At 39.5% G+C, this 18,399-nt stretch overlaps 4 protein-coding genes across 15 annotated transcripts in view; 3 read left to right on the top strand and 1 right to left on the bottom strand.

Annotated features, from left to right (window-relative positions):
* Positions 1-18,399, bottom strand: part of LOC116059293 (septin-9-like) — a 78,857-nt gene that overhangs the window by 25,213 nt on the left and 35,245 nt on the right. Inside the window, exon 1 of one of the 8 annotated variants that reach the window (XM_031312273.2) lies at positions 1,436-1,563. The exons of the other annotated variants lie outside the window; for them this stretch is intronic. The gene's annotated coding sequence lies outside the window, so the exon portion shown is untranslated. Of the gene's footprint in view, positions 1-1,435; positions 1,564-18,399 lie in introns of those variants that run through there. 8 annotated transcript variants of the gene reach the window in all.
* On the top strand, positions 6,652-8,894 carry LOC118492900. 2 transcript variants are annotated; one of them, XM_035996499.1, is made up of 2 exons: positions 6,652-6,802; positions 7,389-8,894. In XM_035996499.1, the coding sequence occupies exon 2, from the start codon at positions 7,390-7,392 to the stop codon at positions 8,326-8,328; it is 939 nt and encodes a 312-aa protein (XP_035852392.1). In that variant the 5' UTR covers positions 6,652-6,802; position 7,389; the 3' UTR covers positions 8,329-8,894. The 2 variants fall into 2 exon arrangements, with proteins under 2 accessions (XP_035852392.1, XP_031168134.1); XM_031312274.2 differs by having other exon boundaries at positions 7,386-8,894.
* Positions 9,559-11,522, top strand: LOC118494077. The gene is made up of 2 exons (XM_035996498.1): positions 9,559-9,919; positions 10,481-11,522. Exon 2 carries the CDS (start codon positions 10,482-10,484, stop codon positions 11,430-11,432), a length of 951 nt encoding a protein of 316 aa, XP_035852391.1. The 5' UTR covers positions 9,559-9,919; position 10,481; the 3' UTR covers positions 11,433-11,522.
* LOC116059294 lies at positions 13,200-16,964 on the top strand. Of its 4 annotated transcripts, none has more exons than XM_031312276.2 (3): positions 13,302-13,457; positions 14,675-14,756; positions 15,995-16,964. In XM_031312276.2, exon 3 carries the CDS (start codon positions 15,996-15,998, stop codon positions 16,845-16,847), a length of 852 nt encoding a protein of 283 aa, XP_031168136.1. In that variant the 5' UTR covers positions 13,302-13,457; positions 14,675-14,756; position 15,995; the 3' UTR covers positions 16,848-16,964. The 4 variants fall into 4 exon arrangements, with proteins under 4 accessions (XP_035852394.1, XP_031168136.1, XP_031168135.1 ...); XM_031312275.2 differs by having other exon boundaries at positions 14,663-14,756; XM_035996500.1 differs by having other exon boundaries at positions 14,477-14,756.

Below are 18,399 nucleotides of genomic sequence, written 5' to 3'. Positions count from 1 at the left end.
ATAAAACTAAATGTCCCGTTTAAAATTTTCCCTGGGTTGGTGAGGGACAGATCACTAAAGCAAAACTTGAAAGAGCGGCCTGTCACTAAAATGAGAATAGCTGGTCCACCTTAACGCCAGCCCACCTTAAGTCAGTGAGCCTGAGCTGAAGTTGCTGCTAGCTGTGTGGCTAAACCTAAACCCTTCACTTTTTTTAACTAGCAGCTAGCATGCAAGACACAGGAACTTGGCTTGGGTCTTGAGAGTAGTAGTATTTATTCACCGACAGATAAACTCTCTCTCCACCGCACACTTGCTACCGTGTGGGCTTCAGCTGCCGCTGTTTGCGTTTAGGCTGCTGCTAGAAGCTTGCTCCTGATATGGTTTGTGAACTTCTGGATGGTGGTTCATCATATGAGTGATGAAATTGGCAGTGTTAAAGGATTTGACACCACATCCTCCTCTCATTACTTCGACCTTGCAAGTATTGCATAGTGCTCTCATGTGTCTAATTTTTTCACCGTGAAAAACAGCCAGACCGCGGACATTGTTATTAGTTTATAATGTCGTGAACAGTCCCCTTTAATTAACTGTACAGTAAAAGGAGCCTTATTTCCAGCTGTAGTCCCCTTTGCTTAGTCTTCACTTTAGCTGATTTACAAACAGTAAAAAAAACTAAAAAATACACACACACATAAGCGCCACCCAGACACACACAACGGTAGCTAGATGGAAATCATCATCTGTTGTTGACTTTGGGTCAGTCTGCTTATTGGACCGATGCCGGTGTATAAAAAAAAACAAGGATATGCTGATATGCTGAGATATATATATATATATATATATATACACAGACAGACAGACAGATAGACAGATAGAGATATATATATATATATATATATATATATATACACACACACACACACACACACACACACACACACACACACACACGTGTTTATTATGCAAAGACAGATTGATTACAAAGCTTGCCACAGAGCAGACATAGACAACAATTAGGGGATGAAAGAGAATGCAAAACTTCAACAATAGTACACACACACACACACTATAACTGAAAAACTCTTAAACTTACACCTATACCTGTACTCAAAAGCCATTTTTCTTTGAAGCCAACATAAACACATTCGTCTTGCATATTAAGCCTGACACTGAACTGCTAAAAACAACAGTAACACTTAGACACATATAAACAGCTGGTTTCCCAAGTCAAGTATGGAAGGCATGCAGAGATATGTATCAAGTATAGTATGTGAAAAGAGATGATCAAATCTCCTCTAACAGGAAAGAGGAGGAAGATACAAAAAAAGAAAAAAAAAAAAAAAAACGAACACAAAGGAAAATTTACTCCCTCTACTTCCATCTGCTTTCTTACAAACGCACACATCACACTCATACACACCGCGCACACTCTCCCAGTATGCAAAACACTCACCGTGTGTGAACTGTGTCTATGTGTGTAAGAGATGTCCCCTGCCAAAGTGCAGCGCTCCAGTGAGAGGCCAAACTCTGCTGTGGCTCTGCAAGCTCCCGGCCTGCCCCTCCTACTCATGCCTGTCATGTGACTCAGCACAAAAGGCTACAAGACACACCCACTTCCTTCAAATGACCCCACCTCCAACAAATAAAGAAAACAACTTTCAACGTGTATAAAACACAAAGGTGAACTTTTATTATGAAAAAGTAGCAGAATTTAAACATTGTATAAGGGCAGGGGGGGGGGACACACTGTTAATTAGCTTAACATAGAGAAGCTGGGTTATTTGGTGAAAGGCATCTATCTACACTGAGGTTGGCTGAAGCCTTTGGGCCAGCTGAATGTCCCTCTCCTAAAGTCCCAGGATAATTTACAACCCTAATTATCTGACCGGACCCTCTCATCTACTCCTCAGGCTCTGCATTCACATCACATTCATTCCTCTCACAGAGACCTGAGACACAGCACATCACACTGGGATTCCCTTTGTTATTACATCTGTTGGTAACACCGTTAGGATATCTGTCATCTATGAATCAGGGTTGCAGTTTTCACAGCCATCTAATTGACGCATTCTTGTGTGCTGCAGAATGAGAAGAGGATATGGAGACATTTGTTCATTCTCAACTAAACTGACATGTTTTGGCAATTGTAAATAACTCTGCAATAACACCCTCACAGATTTCCAATCAACAAAAAGCATTACTAGTGTGATGTAAAAATCATTATCATCACTATAAATCTATTATTAAGTAGAGAGCCAACACAGCAGCGTTTGAGGATGCAGTCATTTGTAATCTTTTAAAAACAGAGCAGCAAATAAAGTCAGTTTTCATAATGTTTTAGAGGGGAACGCAAAGAGAAGAATGACAGCGACATGATAATAAAACTCAAGAGTGCCTCAACATTTGGAGATTTCCACAGTCAGAGAGTCAGAAATGCAGCATTTACTTGTTTTTTTAGAACCTGGGAACAAACCAATTACTTTGGCAGATTACTATTCTTATGGAGTATATATTTGTGTGATTAAAGAGGAGAGGAAACAGCTGTCTCCAACCTCACATGATGTGTAATTATACACCAGTGCAGGGGGTTGAGTGCAACCTTACAGCCACATAAGCAGGCACACATGCACACACAGGGCAGCACCTGCATTCCTCGAGATGAAGAGTCATGTTTCTGAAAAAGCAGGCATAACAGGCTGGAAAGATGGATTTGTTTCATTTCTTTACACACACTTTGCTGCCAAAATAAACCTTTCTCCGAGCACATGCCGGCACCGTAGTGCTGAATGCCTGCTACACCCAGTGCAGAATGTTTACCATGTCCATCTAACCAATCTGAAGCATCGTTATGGGTCTTCAAATTCTACACTATACTAACATTCAGTATAACTGACACACACACACACACACACACACACACACACACACACACACACACACACACACACACACACATAGCGTGGCACTATCTTTGTGGGGACCCGTCATTGACATAATGCATTCCCTAGCCCCTTACCCTAAACATCACAACTAAATGCCTAACCTTAACCGTACCCCACAAGTATCCCCGGTTTTTGGACCACACGAATATAGTTCAACAAGAAAACACACACACACACACACACACACACCTTACTAAATAAGGAGTTCAAATAAACCCTGGGTATACTTAGTTTTACAATGTGGAAAATGTTACATTTTCCCCATACTACAGACCCAGTCATAAACTGTTCGGTCTTTGCCTTTTCATACCCCTCTTTGTGAAACTCCACTTTATCGCCCTAATAAAAAGCCAGTGTTTAAACTAAAGATACAAAAATGTGGATAAAACTGACAGGAGTTACTAGTGGGTTTAGAAGCTACTGGAGTGAGTTTGCTTGGCTCTGTTAGTTTTTTTTTTTTTTTTTTTTAAATCACCTCAGTGCCATTTTCATGTACTGAAGAAATTGGACCTTTCTTCCTGTGTTCTTTAAAAAGCTGCCCTGTGGATGATGCAGACGTGACCACAGGAGAATATTACACAAGCACTGTGTTACTCATACCATGTACAGTATCTTTACATAGATAAAGCAAGCCAGTGTAGTGAACTCTGCGACAAAATTAAATACATTCTACATCACATAAACAAAGGCAAACAAATACAACATGTTCTTTGCCATGCAAAACACCCAAAATTAATACATTTAATACAGTAGCCTTATCTGTGATTGTGGTAGAGTCTCATGGTATAGTTGCTCTGTTGTTTAAAAAGAGAAATGAACGCATTAAACCGCTTTGAGCAAATTTGCCAACTGAGCTCTAAATACAAACTTTTCCTCTTCCATCTTTCCCACATCACTGCCTCTCCAGAGCCAAACTCTTTTACCATCTTTCATGATCACCAATAACTCAAGTTTGTCTTACTCTCTTTTACACCAAACATTTAAGTAAGCGTTTTCTGAGCTCCCTCGAGTTCAGAGTGTAGCTCTGTGTTGGCCCTGTTACCACTGACACGAAACATACCCCAGTTCCCTGCATATTTTATTGCAGCTCAGTCTGTGACAACTCTAAAGCTATGTAAGCTGACACATGACTTACAGATGTTATTAATAAGTTAAAAAATATCATTTGTAAGATAAGAACAGGTTTCCATCCCCTCCCCTTCAAAGCTTCTTCTTAAAATATGCAGACTCCTGCATGAGTGAACCCTGCATGCATGCAGAATGAGCCAGCCATCATTTGTTTGATCCGACATAACTTGGCATGCTCCTTTATTACAGAGTTGTTGCCCTGCTGGGAACATGGCAATCCCAGATAAAATAATTCTTAATTTTAAGGAGATGAGGGATGTTGTGACAGAAAGCCAATGGCAGGGGCTGATGTTTCTAAGCCAAGATGCTGTCATGTATTGGCACGCGGAGTATAGAGCTGCCTGGCTGACCCCCTCGCAGCTGTCCAAGGTCTTTCATAACACAGAAACATGATGGATAGAAGTAGCATGACTCACTATGTGCATCATCATAATTGCATCACTGGCTGGTATTTTTCCTCTACAGAAAAAAAGTGTATGCTATAGTGGCCGGGTTAGCTCAGTTGGTAGAGCGGGCACACATATGTAGAGGTTTACTCCTTGAAGCAGCGGCCGACTCCGACCTGCGGCCCTTTGCTGCATGTCATTCCCCCTCTCTCCCCTGTCATGTCTTCATCTGTCCTGTGAAAATAAAGGCCTAAAAACGCCAAAAAAATAATCTTAAAAAAAAAGTGTATGCTATGTATGAACATTTGTGAGTATAATATAATTGTATCAAAGGGAACACTGAGATATCTTGTGCCCCACAAGTTTGCTAAATTAGCATGCTGTGAATGCCGTGAAATATTTTAATCAATTTCTCAAAACAAATCTATGACTACGATTTATAAAAAAAAAGAGAAAAACAGCAATAAGAGTATCATAACAACATCATCATTTGTATGATGCTCTTGTGTCCTTCAATACTATCCTAGCTCTCCTCCTGACTCCACCTGCAGGTGGATCACAGACTTCCTGTCTGACAGGAAGCCGTACATGAAGCTGGGGAAACACACGTCTCTGACTCTCTGACCATCAGCACCGGTTCCCCTCAAGGCTGCGTCCTTTCCTCTCTGCTCCTCCCTGTACGCCAACAGCTGCACCTCCAGTCACCAGTCCGTTAAGCTCCTGATGTTCGCGGACAACACCAGGCCTACAGGTTGGAGATTGACCACCTGTTGATCTGGTGCAGTCAGAACAACCGTGGAGCTAAACACTATGAAGACAGTGGAGATGGTTGTGGATTTTCGGAACGACGCAGCCCCACCCATCCCCATCACCCCACAGTCAACACTGTGGAGTCCTTCCGCTTCCTGGGCTCCATCATGTCCCAGGACCTCAAGTGGGAGCTGAACATCAGCTCCCTCATCTTCAGAAAAAGCACAGCAGAGGATGCACTTCCTGCGGCAGCTGAACAAGTGCAACCTGCCAAAGACAATGATGGTTCATTTGTACAGTGCCACCATCGAGTCCATCCTCGCCTGCTCCATGACCATCTGGTACGCAGCTGCCACCATCAAGGACAAGGGCAGAATGCAGCCTATCATACCCTCTACTGAGAAGGTGATTGGCTGCAATCTGCCGTCTCTCCAGGACCGATTTTTCCACATCCTGCACTAATCGATACAGCCTTTTTTTCTTAATGTTAAACAGATATGTACATATTTGTTTCTGTATTTATTGTTTGTTTATTTCATATTAATGTTTAATTAATGTCCAACCAAGGCAAATTCCTTGTGTTACTTACTTGGCAATAAATCCTTTTCTGATTCTGCTGCCCATGTGAAAGGTATGGGTGGTGACCACAGAAAAACTAAATGTTTCCTTTGTGTGTTTGACTCTCTTTCTTCCTTTCCCATAGGGAATACCAAAGTCTCCATACAGGATATCAAAAGAAACTACTTGACAAAAAACAAACACAGAAAAAAACAACAGCTTCTGCAGTCTCACAACGGCTCCCCACACTAAACCATGCTGTATGTACACAAACAGCTCATCTGCTGTTTGGTATGATTCTAAATGTAAACTATAATGGACATTGGATGCAGCACTGATATACATTAAACCTTTCACACGCTCCATGTTTGATACCTTCCAGGTGTGCGAGACCAACTACCTGTGTGACAGCATCTCCTGCTGGTTGCTGGTAGAGTTGCAGCAGCTGAACAGGACTAATAACATCATAGTTACACAACTTAACTATTCCTCATTCTGCAGACTATCACAGGAGAGACACAGATAGAGTTCAGCATACTATTGATATCCGGTGTTATCAGCAGATCCCAATCCAATGGTAATTATGAAAGTGAAAAATAATTAAAAGTAATAAGATCTGCTCCAAAATGTAATGGGTTCTTCCTTGGCCCATGCTACACCCTTCCACAAAGTATCGTAAAAATCGGGCCAGAAGTTTATCACAAACAAAGACAAACCCAGCCAAAAATATAACCTCATTGTACACACTCACTGTCATTACTCACAGAATGACTGCTCTCTTTACAGACTCATTCCTCTGAGAACTGTACATAAAAATAATCAGCTTTTTGCATTTCTACAAGCACGACTGGTAAACCCAAACAGAACACTGTAAGGAAGTACTACTTTTCGTCAATACAGTTTGATCCAAACAGCTGTATTATGCAACTTCCTGTAAACACCAGCAACTGTTCTTTTGTCAGTTTCATTTACAGGGAAACAGTAACCTAAAAGGAGTTCCACCTACTCTCACACAAACACAGAGATCAGATACCTGACGGCAGCAGACTAACGCAGGTGAGTTCTCTTAATTTTCTGATTGTAGTTTTGTTTAGTGTTTACCGTGGCACTTTTCCACCAATTGTTGAATCATTTAACCCAAGTCTTCTTTGTGAGTGTTTTCTCCTCTCTGTGTTACTATCCCTTTACCATAGCCCAACAAGGAAACACTATATATTGTCTATTGAAAAACAAAGAGGGAATTTCCTACTAAAAAGACTAACTTTAATAGATACTCACTTCATTTGATTAACTCAGGCTGCTGAAGCCTCACATTAACTTCAGATAAACATACAAATATATTTTTGCATAGAATGAGGACTGCAGATGTTTTCCTTATACTGGCCTTACCCTTACTGCTCAGTATGAGCAGGAGGAACAAAAAGACAACCTAAACCTGTTTCAGTGTTCATATGGCCACCTGACTATTGTTTTAAGACATACCTTTAATTGTCACCCTGTTAGTTGTTAGAATGAGCTATTCATCAAATCATCAATCATGAAAATAATTAATCTCTAGTTACAGACATATATATATATGGATTGAGATGTACAGCATGGATGACTAATGAGGAAAATAACTTTTTAAATATCTTTACAGGATGATGAAGATGTCAGGAAGAGTCACAAGGTGCTGTGTAGCTCTGTTCTTCGCCCTGACTTCTGTGTCGGCTGTACAAACGCTCCGTTCAATCAATGCTTTGAAGAAAATCAACTATGGCCAATCTGTGCCCAAACACAGCCTTGTGCTGCTCTACTGGTTTGCCAACACAGTTGAAATCGACAATAACAATGTCATATTGCTGACCTTTGACCCAAACGATGGAGATTATGGCTCACATCATTATGGCAACTATGAGGGGCTGCTGGACCCACTGCCTCGAGGAAATAGATACCGATACTACACTATTGGCAATCTCAATCGTGAAACCTCCGTGCCACTCCCACCTTATGTTGTCCATCCCCCAACAGAGCATATGGGAGGAAACAGGGACAGGATCATAATTCGTGTCAGGGAGCAGAACATAGTAGGGCAAGCTTTGCAGATAGATCAAGTATATATCACACAGCATTATGACACTTACGAAACTCAGGGGACACCGTATGATCCAGATCATACCTACCAGATCACTACTGACCTCCTGAGACAGATCAGAGAGTTTTCTGTGGGAGCAAACCAACAGCAACTGTTGCATCTCAGAAACCGCTATGGAAGTAACGCTGATGTTTTACACATCAGAAACACACCGGATGACCTTGCTTCCCTTATACTGCTGTTGTTTATTGTGATCCAGGAAAAGCACTCTTCTAACCAACACAACAGACATGAAAACAAAAGAAATAACCGGGCTTCGAAGAGCCATGCTCCTAGAAATGTTCCAAACCAAGGTTATGTTGCAGTGAATATTAACGATGATGAGGACCACGAAACCAGGAGGACGACCGGGACCTGTAACGTCAAGAGGTGGATCTGTTGTTTTTGTTGTATTGCCACCATATGTTTAATTTTATCTATTTATTTTATTTTTATTAATAAAAGATAAAACTACAAAGTGGGAAGAGTGCACATATAAAAGTCTAAGATAACAATAAGGTGCAAATAAGGCAAAATCAGGTTAACGGTAAGGATTATAAAATATTTGTCAACGGTAGGGATCAGTGAGATATAGGCTTGGTAGGACAATCTTCTGATGAAAGGTCAATCCCCCATCTCAAACCGTGTGCCATGATGGGCTGAGTGTCTTCAGGACATTTGGAGCTTTATAGCTTTATTTACTAAATTTTAGTTTGTTAATAAAATGGCTTTTACTGTATATTATAATGCACTGCTCTGGCATGGTCATAAAGTTCAGGCTTCATTCATGCAACAATGTCATGCCCCAAAATGTATACAAATAATAACTCACTGACTATTCATCCTGTGTTTCATAGAGATGAAGAGAATGTAAATTTCGCTTACAGATAAGTGAACGGTGGTCTGTTACGGACAGCCGTCACTGATAATGTATTAGCTTTAAAAATAGGAGTGTATTTTATTGATGTTTTTGTATTAATTCTGTAGTGTTGGAAATTGTGTGAATATTAAACTATAATTTATCAGTCAGACTGATGACAGTGTTTTTATTTTAAGATCAAGGAAACTGGATGAGCACAAGTTAGATGTATAAAATCATGAAGACAACTTTAACATTTCCTCCTTTTACATACAATCACAGAAAAGGAACAGATATATGGAATGCCATTTTATTTAATAAGAAATACATGATTGAATGAACAAATAAGGCTATGGTACATCCTGAAATCATTTGAGTCAATAAATATGAATATATAAAAACATGTAAAAAATAAATATAAATGGTCAATATAGTTAAACAAATAAATTGTTTTTACTAAATTTTTTCAGGGGACTTTTATTATACACATCTATATTTCAGGGGACTTTTATTTCATAATTACATTTCATACATTCATCCTTAATAACAGTCTTATTTTCCTATAATTATTTCTACTTGTTATATTCAAATGAAGGGGCGTGGCCATCTCACAGTCTCAGACTAAAAGCAACTAGCTAGTGGGGAGCTCTAGTTCACCCAGTAGAGTGTGCGCCCCACGTAGGCTGAGTTCTTGGCAGCGGCCCAGGTTCGACTTTGACGCTTTGCTGCGTCTCGTACCCCCTGTCTCTTCCCTTTCCTGTCTTCAAGCTATCTAATTTTGACAGCCCTACTGTGAACCTGGCACTGCACTGGCTGAATTTGTTGCTACTGTACAGCCGGTGGGAAATGCACTCTGGGGGAGGACTCTCATTTGGACCTCCCCAATGTCTACCATGGTTACACCCTTGCACAGATACTGGGGTAGGACACTACTATTTAAGAAGGCAGTCATGGTACACATAAGATGAGAGTAAATATTAAACAGTGACCTTCAATGGAAACAACACTACAATGAAAATTTGAATTTAGAAATGTGGGCACACATACATAAGGAGGAATGACGTAATTTAACTAGTATTTTAACCACCAGCAATACTTGATTAGCCAGTTTAATCTACATGGAAACAGTAACCTAAAAAGATTGACACCTACTGCACACGAACACAGAGATCAGATACCTGACGGCAGCAATCTAACACAGGTGAGCTCTATTCATTTCTGATTGCTAGTTCTGTTTTTAGTGTTTATGTTGTCACTATTCCACATGATTGGTGAAGCACTTAACTCATGTCTTGTGAGTGTTCTCCCCTCTCTGTGTTACTATTCCTCCACAGCAACTTAACAAGTAAACGCTGTCTATTGAAACACAAAAAAGGGATTTCTTGCTAAATAGACCAACTTTGGAAGATTATAGGTTAACTTAGGCTGCTGAAGCTGCATACTAACTTCGGATAAACTTATGAATATATTTTTGCACAAAACGAGGACTGTGGATTTCTTCCTGATACTGCCCCAACTCTTGCTGCTCCGTGCCAGGAACGATAACAACAAGTAAAACCTGTTTTAATGTTCACCTGCTTATTGTTTTAAGACATCCTATCCTTTAGTTAAAATAAACTATTCATCAAAATAAAAGATAATATAAGATAGATTTATCAAATCAGGAAAATAATCAGCAACTCTAGTTACAAATACACGTATGGATTGAGAATGTACAGTATGGATGAATAACGCCAGAAATATCTTTTTAATATTTATACAGGATGAGGAAGATTTCTGCAAGAGTCACAAGTTGCTGCGTAGCTCTGTTCTTCACCCTGACTTCTGTGTCGGCTGTACAGAAAAAGCTCAATTCAATCAATGCTTTGAAGAAAATCAACTATGGCCAGTCTGTGCCCAAACACAGTCTTGTGCTGCTCTACTGGTTTGCCAACACAGTTGACATTGACGAGAACAATGTCATAAGGCTGACCTTTGACCCAAACAGTGGAGATTATGGCTCACATCATTATGGCAACTATGAGGGGCTGTTAGACCCACTGCCTCGAGGAAATAGATACCGATACTACACTATTGGCAATCTCAATCGTGAAACCTCCATTCCTCTTCCACCTTATGTTGTCCGTCCCCCAACAGGGTATGTGGGAGGAAACAGGGACAGGATCATAATTCGTGTCAGGGAGCAGAACATAGTAGGGCAAGCTTTGCAGATAGATCAAGTGTATATCACACAGCATATTCAACATCAGGTGACATATGATCCAGATCATACCTACCAGATCACTACTAACCTCTTGAGACAGATCAGAGAGTTTTCTGTGGGAGACAACCAACAGCCAATGCAGTATCTCAGAAGCCTCTATGGAAGTAACGCTGATGTTTTACACATCAGAAACACATGGGGTGAACTTGCTTGCCTTGGACTGCTGTTGTTTATTGTGATCCAGGAAAGGTACTCCTTTAACCAACACAACAACAGAACAGAAAACAACCACACACCTCAAAACAACAACAGACCGGAAAACAACTACAGACCAGAAAACTGCAGACCAGAAAACTGCAGACCAGAAAACTGCAGACCAGAAAACTGCAGACCAGAAAACTGCAGACCAGAAAACTGCAGACCAGAAAATGTTTGGAATGATGATGCTTTGGTTATCTGCATTATTTCTTGTATTTGGTTTATTTTGTTTATGTATTCTTGGATTTTTTAATACACTGGGAAAGTACATGGCAATAAATTAGGGACATTAATTAATATTGTTTAAACCAAGGTGTGATGGTGCTGCTTTTCAAGGATGACGAGGACCGGGGGATGCAATTCTTCCAGACCTGACGGGGGTAGTATACGCCTACAAGTGTTCTAGTCTGTCGCAAATTGCTGGAGAAGAAGAACGCCCACCAGCATCTCCGTTGCCGTGCACGACTGCTTGACCGCAGTCAGCCACTGCCTTTACAATAACATTACATCTACAGCAACAACTTTCCGGACTTCCCCTGGAGCTCGCAAACCAAAAGTAAAGTCTGCTTCTCTCTGCCGTTGTCTGTCACAGCCTAACATTAGCTCTGTTGCCAGGCTTCAGAGCAGCGGGCTGTGAGTCCAGAAGACTGGCGTTTTCTCCAGATTACATGTAAATCACGCTCTCATTGCCCCCTCCACTTCAAAACAGTGACAGAAAAAAACTGAAAATAAGAGTGACATGAGACATTTTTTACACACCGTGGTATTGACTTTGGTATCGGGTATCGTGTACTTTTGGTGGTATCAGTACCGATTACTAGATTTTTGGTACCGTGGCATCCCTAGTTAAGATTAAGATATGGTATAGCATTAGGGCTGCACAATATGTGATTTTTTCATAGTCATTGCAATATCAACTGGCGCAATATACACATCGAGAAAGGCTGCGACATATCGCAATAGACACAAAACTGATTTTTTGTTTTAGTTGAAAGAAAATATCAGTAGAAAATTGCACATTTAAATGTAATCTCATTCTTTTTTAGTGGTGCCTTTTATATTCAATTCAATGTTCAATTTGTTCAATAAAAGAATGCTAGAAATGATTTCCTTTCATTTGTTTCAAATTCAATAAGCAATGTGTTGTATTTTAGCAGAATACTGAAAGCAGCAGAACGGAGTATACTTTGATATGTTTATCGCGAGTAATATCGTTATCGCAATATTCAATATTGTTATCGCAATATTCAATATCGTCATCGCAATATTCAATAACGTTATCGCATATCGCACATTTTCCTCATATCGTGCAGCCCTATATAGCATGCTCTTGTGAATTCTATAAATGACCCATCTCAAACCATTTGATATGAAGGGCTGAGAGTCTTTGGACGTTCAAAGCTTTATAGCTCCATTTACTAAAAGTAGGCCTGTTGGCAGTGAGCAAAATGGCTTTTATTGTATGACACTGCTCTGTCATGGTCATAAATCTCCAGGCTTCATTCACGAAAAAATTATGATGCTGCAGAATGTATTATCTAATAGTAATAACACACTGATAATTCATTATGTGTCTGATAGAGATGAAGAGAATGTAAATTGCACTGATGGATAAATGAAACGGATAAGTGAAAGGGTCTATGGTCTATTAATGACAGCCTTCACTTATAACGTTATTAGCTTTAAAAAAAACAAAAAAACAACTAAGAGTGGATTTTACTTATGTTTTTGTATTATTTCTGTAGTGTTGGAAATGGTGTGTGTTTGTTAAACAATATCAGTCAGACTGATACTATTGATATCTGGAGTTATCAGTTTTGAAGAACAAATTAGTATTTGTACAACACTGTTAATTAAATTGATCTGTGATAAGTGAATACTGGCTAATAATAAGTCAGGCACTACTACTAATCGCCTTGTTTCTCACTCTGCAGTCCAAACGACGCACTCACTGTCAAACCTGGACTTGTACAGGCTAGTTTCCTTCCTAAGCCTGCTCATAACATTTGTATTTGAAATAACGTTTATTCTAAAAACTGTAAATAAAAATAATCAGCTTTTTGCATTTTTCAAGGACCATGGCAACATTGAAAGGGTATTACACATTACTTTTCTTGCATTCAGAAGGAAGTTTAAACCAAACAGCTATATTATGAAACTTCCTGAAACCAACAGCAACACTAATTTTGCCAGCTTCATTTTCAGTGAAACGGTAACTTAGGAGTTGTGCATGCTCTCACACAAACACAGATCACAAACCTAACAGCAGCAGACTCAGGTGAGTTCCTATTTTCTGATTTGATTTCTTGTTTTAAGAAATTACCATGGCACTATTCCACACAAATGTTGAAGCATTTAACTTTAAGTCTTCTTTGTGTTTTCTCTCCTCTTTGTGTTACTATACCTCCACCACACCTCAAGGAAATGCTGTCTATTAAAACACAGAGAGAGCATTTTGTACTTTATAAACTGTTAATTTGGAAGATACTGGATTTGATTAAGTCAGACTGCAGAAGCCTCATATTAACTTCAGATAAACTTGCAAAAACATTTGTGTACAAAATGAGGATTGTAGATTCCTTCTTAATATTGTCCTAACTCCTACTGCACAGAATGAGCAGAAGGAACGATAATAAGTACAATCTGTTTAAATGGCCACCTGACTGTTTTCAGACACCAAATGGACTGTTTTTTATATTATATACACCAGTCTTCAGGTCATCAGGTCAGAGGCTGTTAGTGGTTCCCCACACTCACTTTAAGACCAGAGGGGATCGGTCATTTCAAGCAGTGGCATCCAGGCTGTGGAATGCACTGCCCCTCTCTTAACATGGTTTAACTTCTGTTGATTCTTTTAGTTAGATGAGGGTTTTTATGTATCTATGTTTTTCCTTTGTATTCTTATGGCTTTTATTCATTGCATTTTATTTTATTGTGAAGCTTTGTGAATTTGTGATTTGTATCTGTGAAAGGTGCTGTATAAATAAACTTTACTTACTTAGATGTTAGAATGAGCTTAATATCAAAATAAAAACATAAATCATAAAAATAATTAATCTCTAGTTACAAATACATGTATGGATTGAGAATGTACAGTATGGATGAATAATGGAAGAAATAACTTGTGAAGTGAAAAATAATTAAAAGTAATAAGATCTGCTCCAAAATGTAACGGGTTCTTCCTTGGCCGATGCTACACCCTTCCACCCAGTTTGATAAAAATCGGGCCAGAAGTTTGTATAACCTCATTGGACACACTCACTGTCATCACTCACAGAATGACTGCTCTCTTTACAGACTCATTCCTCTGAGAACTGTACATAAAAATAATCAGCTTTTTGCATTTCTACAAGCACATGACTGGTAAACCCAAACAGAACACTGTTAAGGAAGTACTACTTTTCTTCAATACAGTAGACGGTTTGATCCAAACAGCTGTATTATGCAACTTCCTGTAAACACCAGCAACTGTTCTTTTGTCAGTTTCATTTACAGGGAAACGGTAACCTAAAAGGAGTTCCACCTACTCTCACACAAGCACTGAGATCAGATACCTGACGGCAGCAGACTAACGCAGGTGAGTTCTCTTAATTTTCTGATTGTAGTTTTGTTTAGTGTTTACCGTGGCACTTTTCCACCAATTGTTGAATCATTTAACCCAAGTCTTCTTTGTGAGTGTTTTCTCCTCTCTGTGTTACTATCCCTTTACCATAGCCCAACAAGGAAACACTATATATTGTCTATTGAAAAACAAAGAGGGAATTTCCTACTAAAAAGACTAACTTTAATAGATACTCACTTCATTTGATTAACTCAGGCTGCTGAAGCCTCACATTAACTTCAGATAAATATACAAATATATTTTTGCATTGAATGAGGACTGTAAGGGTGTCACAATTTTGATTTTAAATCGAAATTGACTGAAATTAAGTCACAATCTTGAATTTCGAATAAAAAAATGGAACGTCGATGCTGCCACGCCCCCATGTTACGTCAGGTCGGCTTGCCAAGTAGGGCTGAACGATTTTTGAAAATAATCTAATTGCGATTTTTTTCCCAAATATTGCGATTGCGATTCGATATTCAATTGTTTTTTTAAGCTCTTTGTCTTCTGTATTATTCAACAAAGACAAACAATAAATCATTTTATAGTATGAACACACAATTACACACTAGACAGTTAAATAAGTAAAAATATAGTATATATATATACACACACACACATGTATTTTTTTTACAGTGCACAGAGAGGAGCTGCCTCCAGCCCCTCCCCCTCGTGAAGTTGCGTGCTGCCGTGGGCACTTGTTCAGAGAGTACTAATAAAACTGTTGAAACATGTGCGTGTACCATATTCTGTGTGTTTACCATTGTTTACCAGATATACAGCATGGATTAGGGCTGCACGATATGAGGAAAATATCTAATTGCGATTATTTTTACTGATATTGCGATTGCGATATGATTCACGATATTGGAGGGTATGATCGTTTTTGTATTCTCATTTTCATTGAAAATTATTAAAATTGAAAGAAATTAAAATTATTATAGTGTGATTTTTGCGAGGATCTGTACCAAACAAAGATTTTTTTTCTTTAGTCTGTAGGATACGATCTGTAGGCCGGGATATCTCTGCAGCACCACAATACTTAATTCAAAATGGTATGACACATATTTTGCCAATAACAAATATTGCGCCCCCCTGCGATTTGGATATTGCACTGGTCCATATTGCGATTTCGATACAATTGTGATTAATTGTGCAGCCCTAGCATGGATGACTAATGGGGAAAATAACTTTTTAAAATATCTTTACAGGATGATGAAGATTTCAGGAAGAGCCACGAGTTGCTGTGTAGCTCTGTTCTTCGCCCTGACTTCTGTGTCGGCTGTACAAAGGCTCAATTCAATCAATGATTTAAAGAAAATCAACTATGGCCAGTCTGTGCCCAAACACAGCCTTGTGCTGCTCTACTGGTTTGCCAACACAGTTGATATCAACAACAACAACAACAATATATCCCTGACCTTTGACCCTAACAGTGGAGATTATGGCTCACATTATTATGGCAATTTTGAAAGGCTGTTGGACCGACTGCCTTGGGGAAATAGATACTACACTATTGGCAATCTCCATCAAGAAACAGCCATGCCACTCCCACGTTATGTTGTCCATCCCCCAACAGAGCATATGGGAGGAAACAGGGACAGGATCATAATTCGTGTCAGGGAGCAGAACATAGTAGGGCAAGCTTTGCAGATAGATCAAGTGTATATCACACAGCATTATGAGGGTCCTGAACATCAGGGGACACCTTATGATCCAGATCATACCTACCAGATCACTACTAACCTCCTGAGACAGATCAGAGAGTTTTCTGCGGGAGCAAACCAACAGCAACTGTTGCATCTCAGAAACCGCTATGGAAGTAACGCTGATGTTTTACACATCAGAAACACATGGGGTGACCTTGCTTCCCTTATACTGCTGTTGAATATTGTGATCCAGGAAAAGTACTCCTTTAACCAACAAAGCTGCAGATTACAAAACAACTACAGACAAGAAAACAGACAAAATAATGCGGGTGATGTTGCTTCAGCGATCTGCATTGCGTTTGTAGTGTTATTTGTTTTATTTATACTTGCATTTTCTAATAAATCGGGAAAGTAAATGACAAGAAATAATGAGAATAATCTAGATTGTCTAAACTAAGGTGTGATGGTAGTGCTTTTCAGAGATGATGAGGAGCATGAAGCCAGCAGGACTCATAAGTTGATTAGAAACAAAGATTCAGGTAGTTCAGCACCTCAGTAACACTGACCAATGGCCAGGGGTTGCTCTGTTGAATGCTTTGTTTTGCCTCCATATGTTTTATTTTATTGTGTATTATATTATCTTTTTATTAAATGGTGTCCATGTAAAACTGAGATAAAAGGCTTGATATGACATGCTTGTGATGAAAGCCCAAATACTTCAGGACATTGAGCTTTAAAGCACTATTTCCTTAAATTGTATTTGAAATGAGCAAAAGGGCTTTAATTGTATATTATAATGTAGGGATGCACCAGTACCGATGCCAGTATCGGGTATTGGTCCCATGCCGTGCGCGTGTACTCGTAATGATAAAATTACTCCGATACTCCCACACATTCATTTCTTACTCACTGTAACTTTTATTCTTGTATTTGTATATTATTCTTTTTTAGCCTGTTTTATTTTCATTATGATTTTTAATTGCTCTTTAATGTTTTATGTAAAAAACTTTGAATTGCCTTGTTGTTGAAAGGTGCTGTAGAAATAAAGTTGCCTTGCCTTACAACCTCAGCCTGTCAGTCAGTCACCAGGGCATAGAAACCACCATTGTGCCTGCTTGTCTCAGAGGAAGTGTAACATCAAAAGCACCCAGCACCGCAACTGCTTTCGGCTCGCCATTAATATGATATCGCAGTGAACGGTGTCTGCGTGAAGTTTTGAAAAACTTTAACCACACTTGAAACTACTTTATTGGCATTATCGTGACTCACTGTGACTTAAAAAAAAAAAATGTAGAGTCAACGTAGTTCGCTCAAGTTTGCGCCGTCCGCACCTCTGTGTGTGTGTGTGTGTGTGTGTGTGTGTGTGTGTGTGTGTGTGTGTTGGAGTTCCGCTCCCTGTCAATATGCAGAGAGGACAGATAAGCTTGCGCTTACAGGTACCGAAATTTGGTACCATTTGATTTAGCATTGTGCGTCTGCCTTGTTTCTGGTGCCGTGGCGGCGGAGGTTTTGCCATGGTGGGTCAGCATAGAGGAAACACTGCATTAACTTGTCCCTTGAGCACGTAGGCGGCGGAAAAGGAGCAATGCCAGCCGTTTGCAGATTTTTGGCAGTAAAAATAACAGAGGCTCTTACCCAATACATGATTGCACTTGGCGACCAGCAATTGTCAGTTGTTAACACTGGGTTTTGACATCTTCAGTGTACTGAAGCCGAGGTATGAGATTCCCAGCTGTCACCACCTCACAGAAACAAAGCTTCCAAAAGCTGCATGACTTTGTAAAAAAACTCATCAGCAGCCTGTTGCCCATAAGCTTCACCACTGATATTTGGAGTAGCAATGTCAGCATAATGTCTCTCATCAGCTTAACAGGCATAAACATGAAAAAGCAATATTTCAATCTGTTCCGTCTGCATACGGTCCCTACACAGCGCTGTTTCAACAACTAGGCTGCTACTCTGCAAAT

The sequence above is a fragment of the Sander lucioperca genome, chromosome 21 (genome assembly GCF_008315115.2).
Source record: "Sander lucioperca isolate FBNREF2018 chromosome 21, SLUC_FBN_1.2, whole genome shotgun sequence".
NCBI classification, from domain to species: domain Eukaryota; kingdom Metazoa; phylum Chordata; class Actinopteri; order Perciformes; family Percidae; genus Sander; species Sander lucioperca.
The sequence above is the reverse complement of the archived record's forward strand: the minus strand, read 5'-3'. Positions and strand labels throughout refer to the sequence as shown.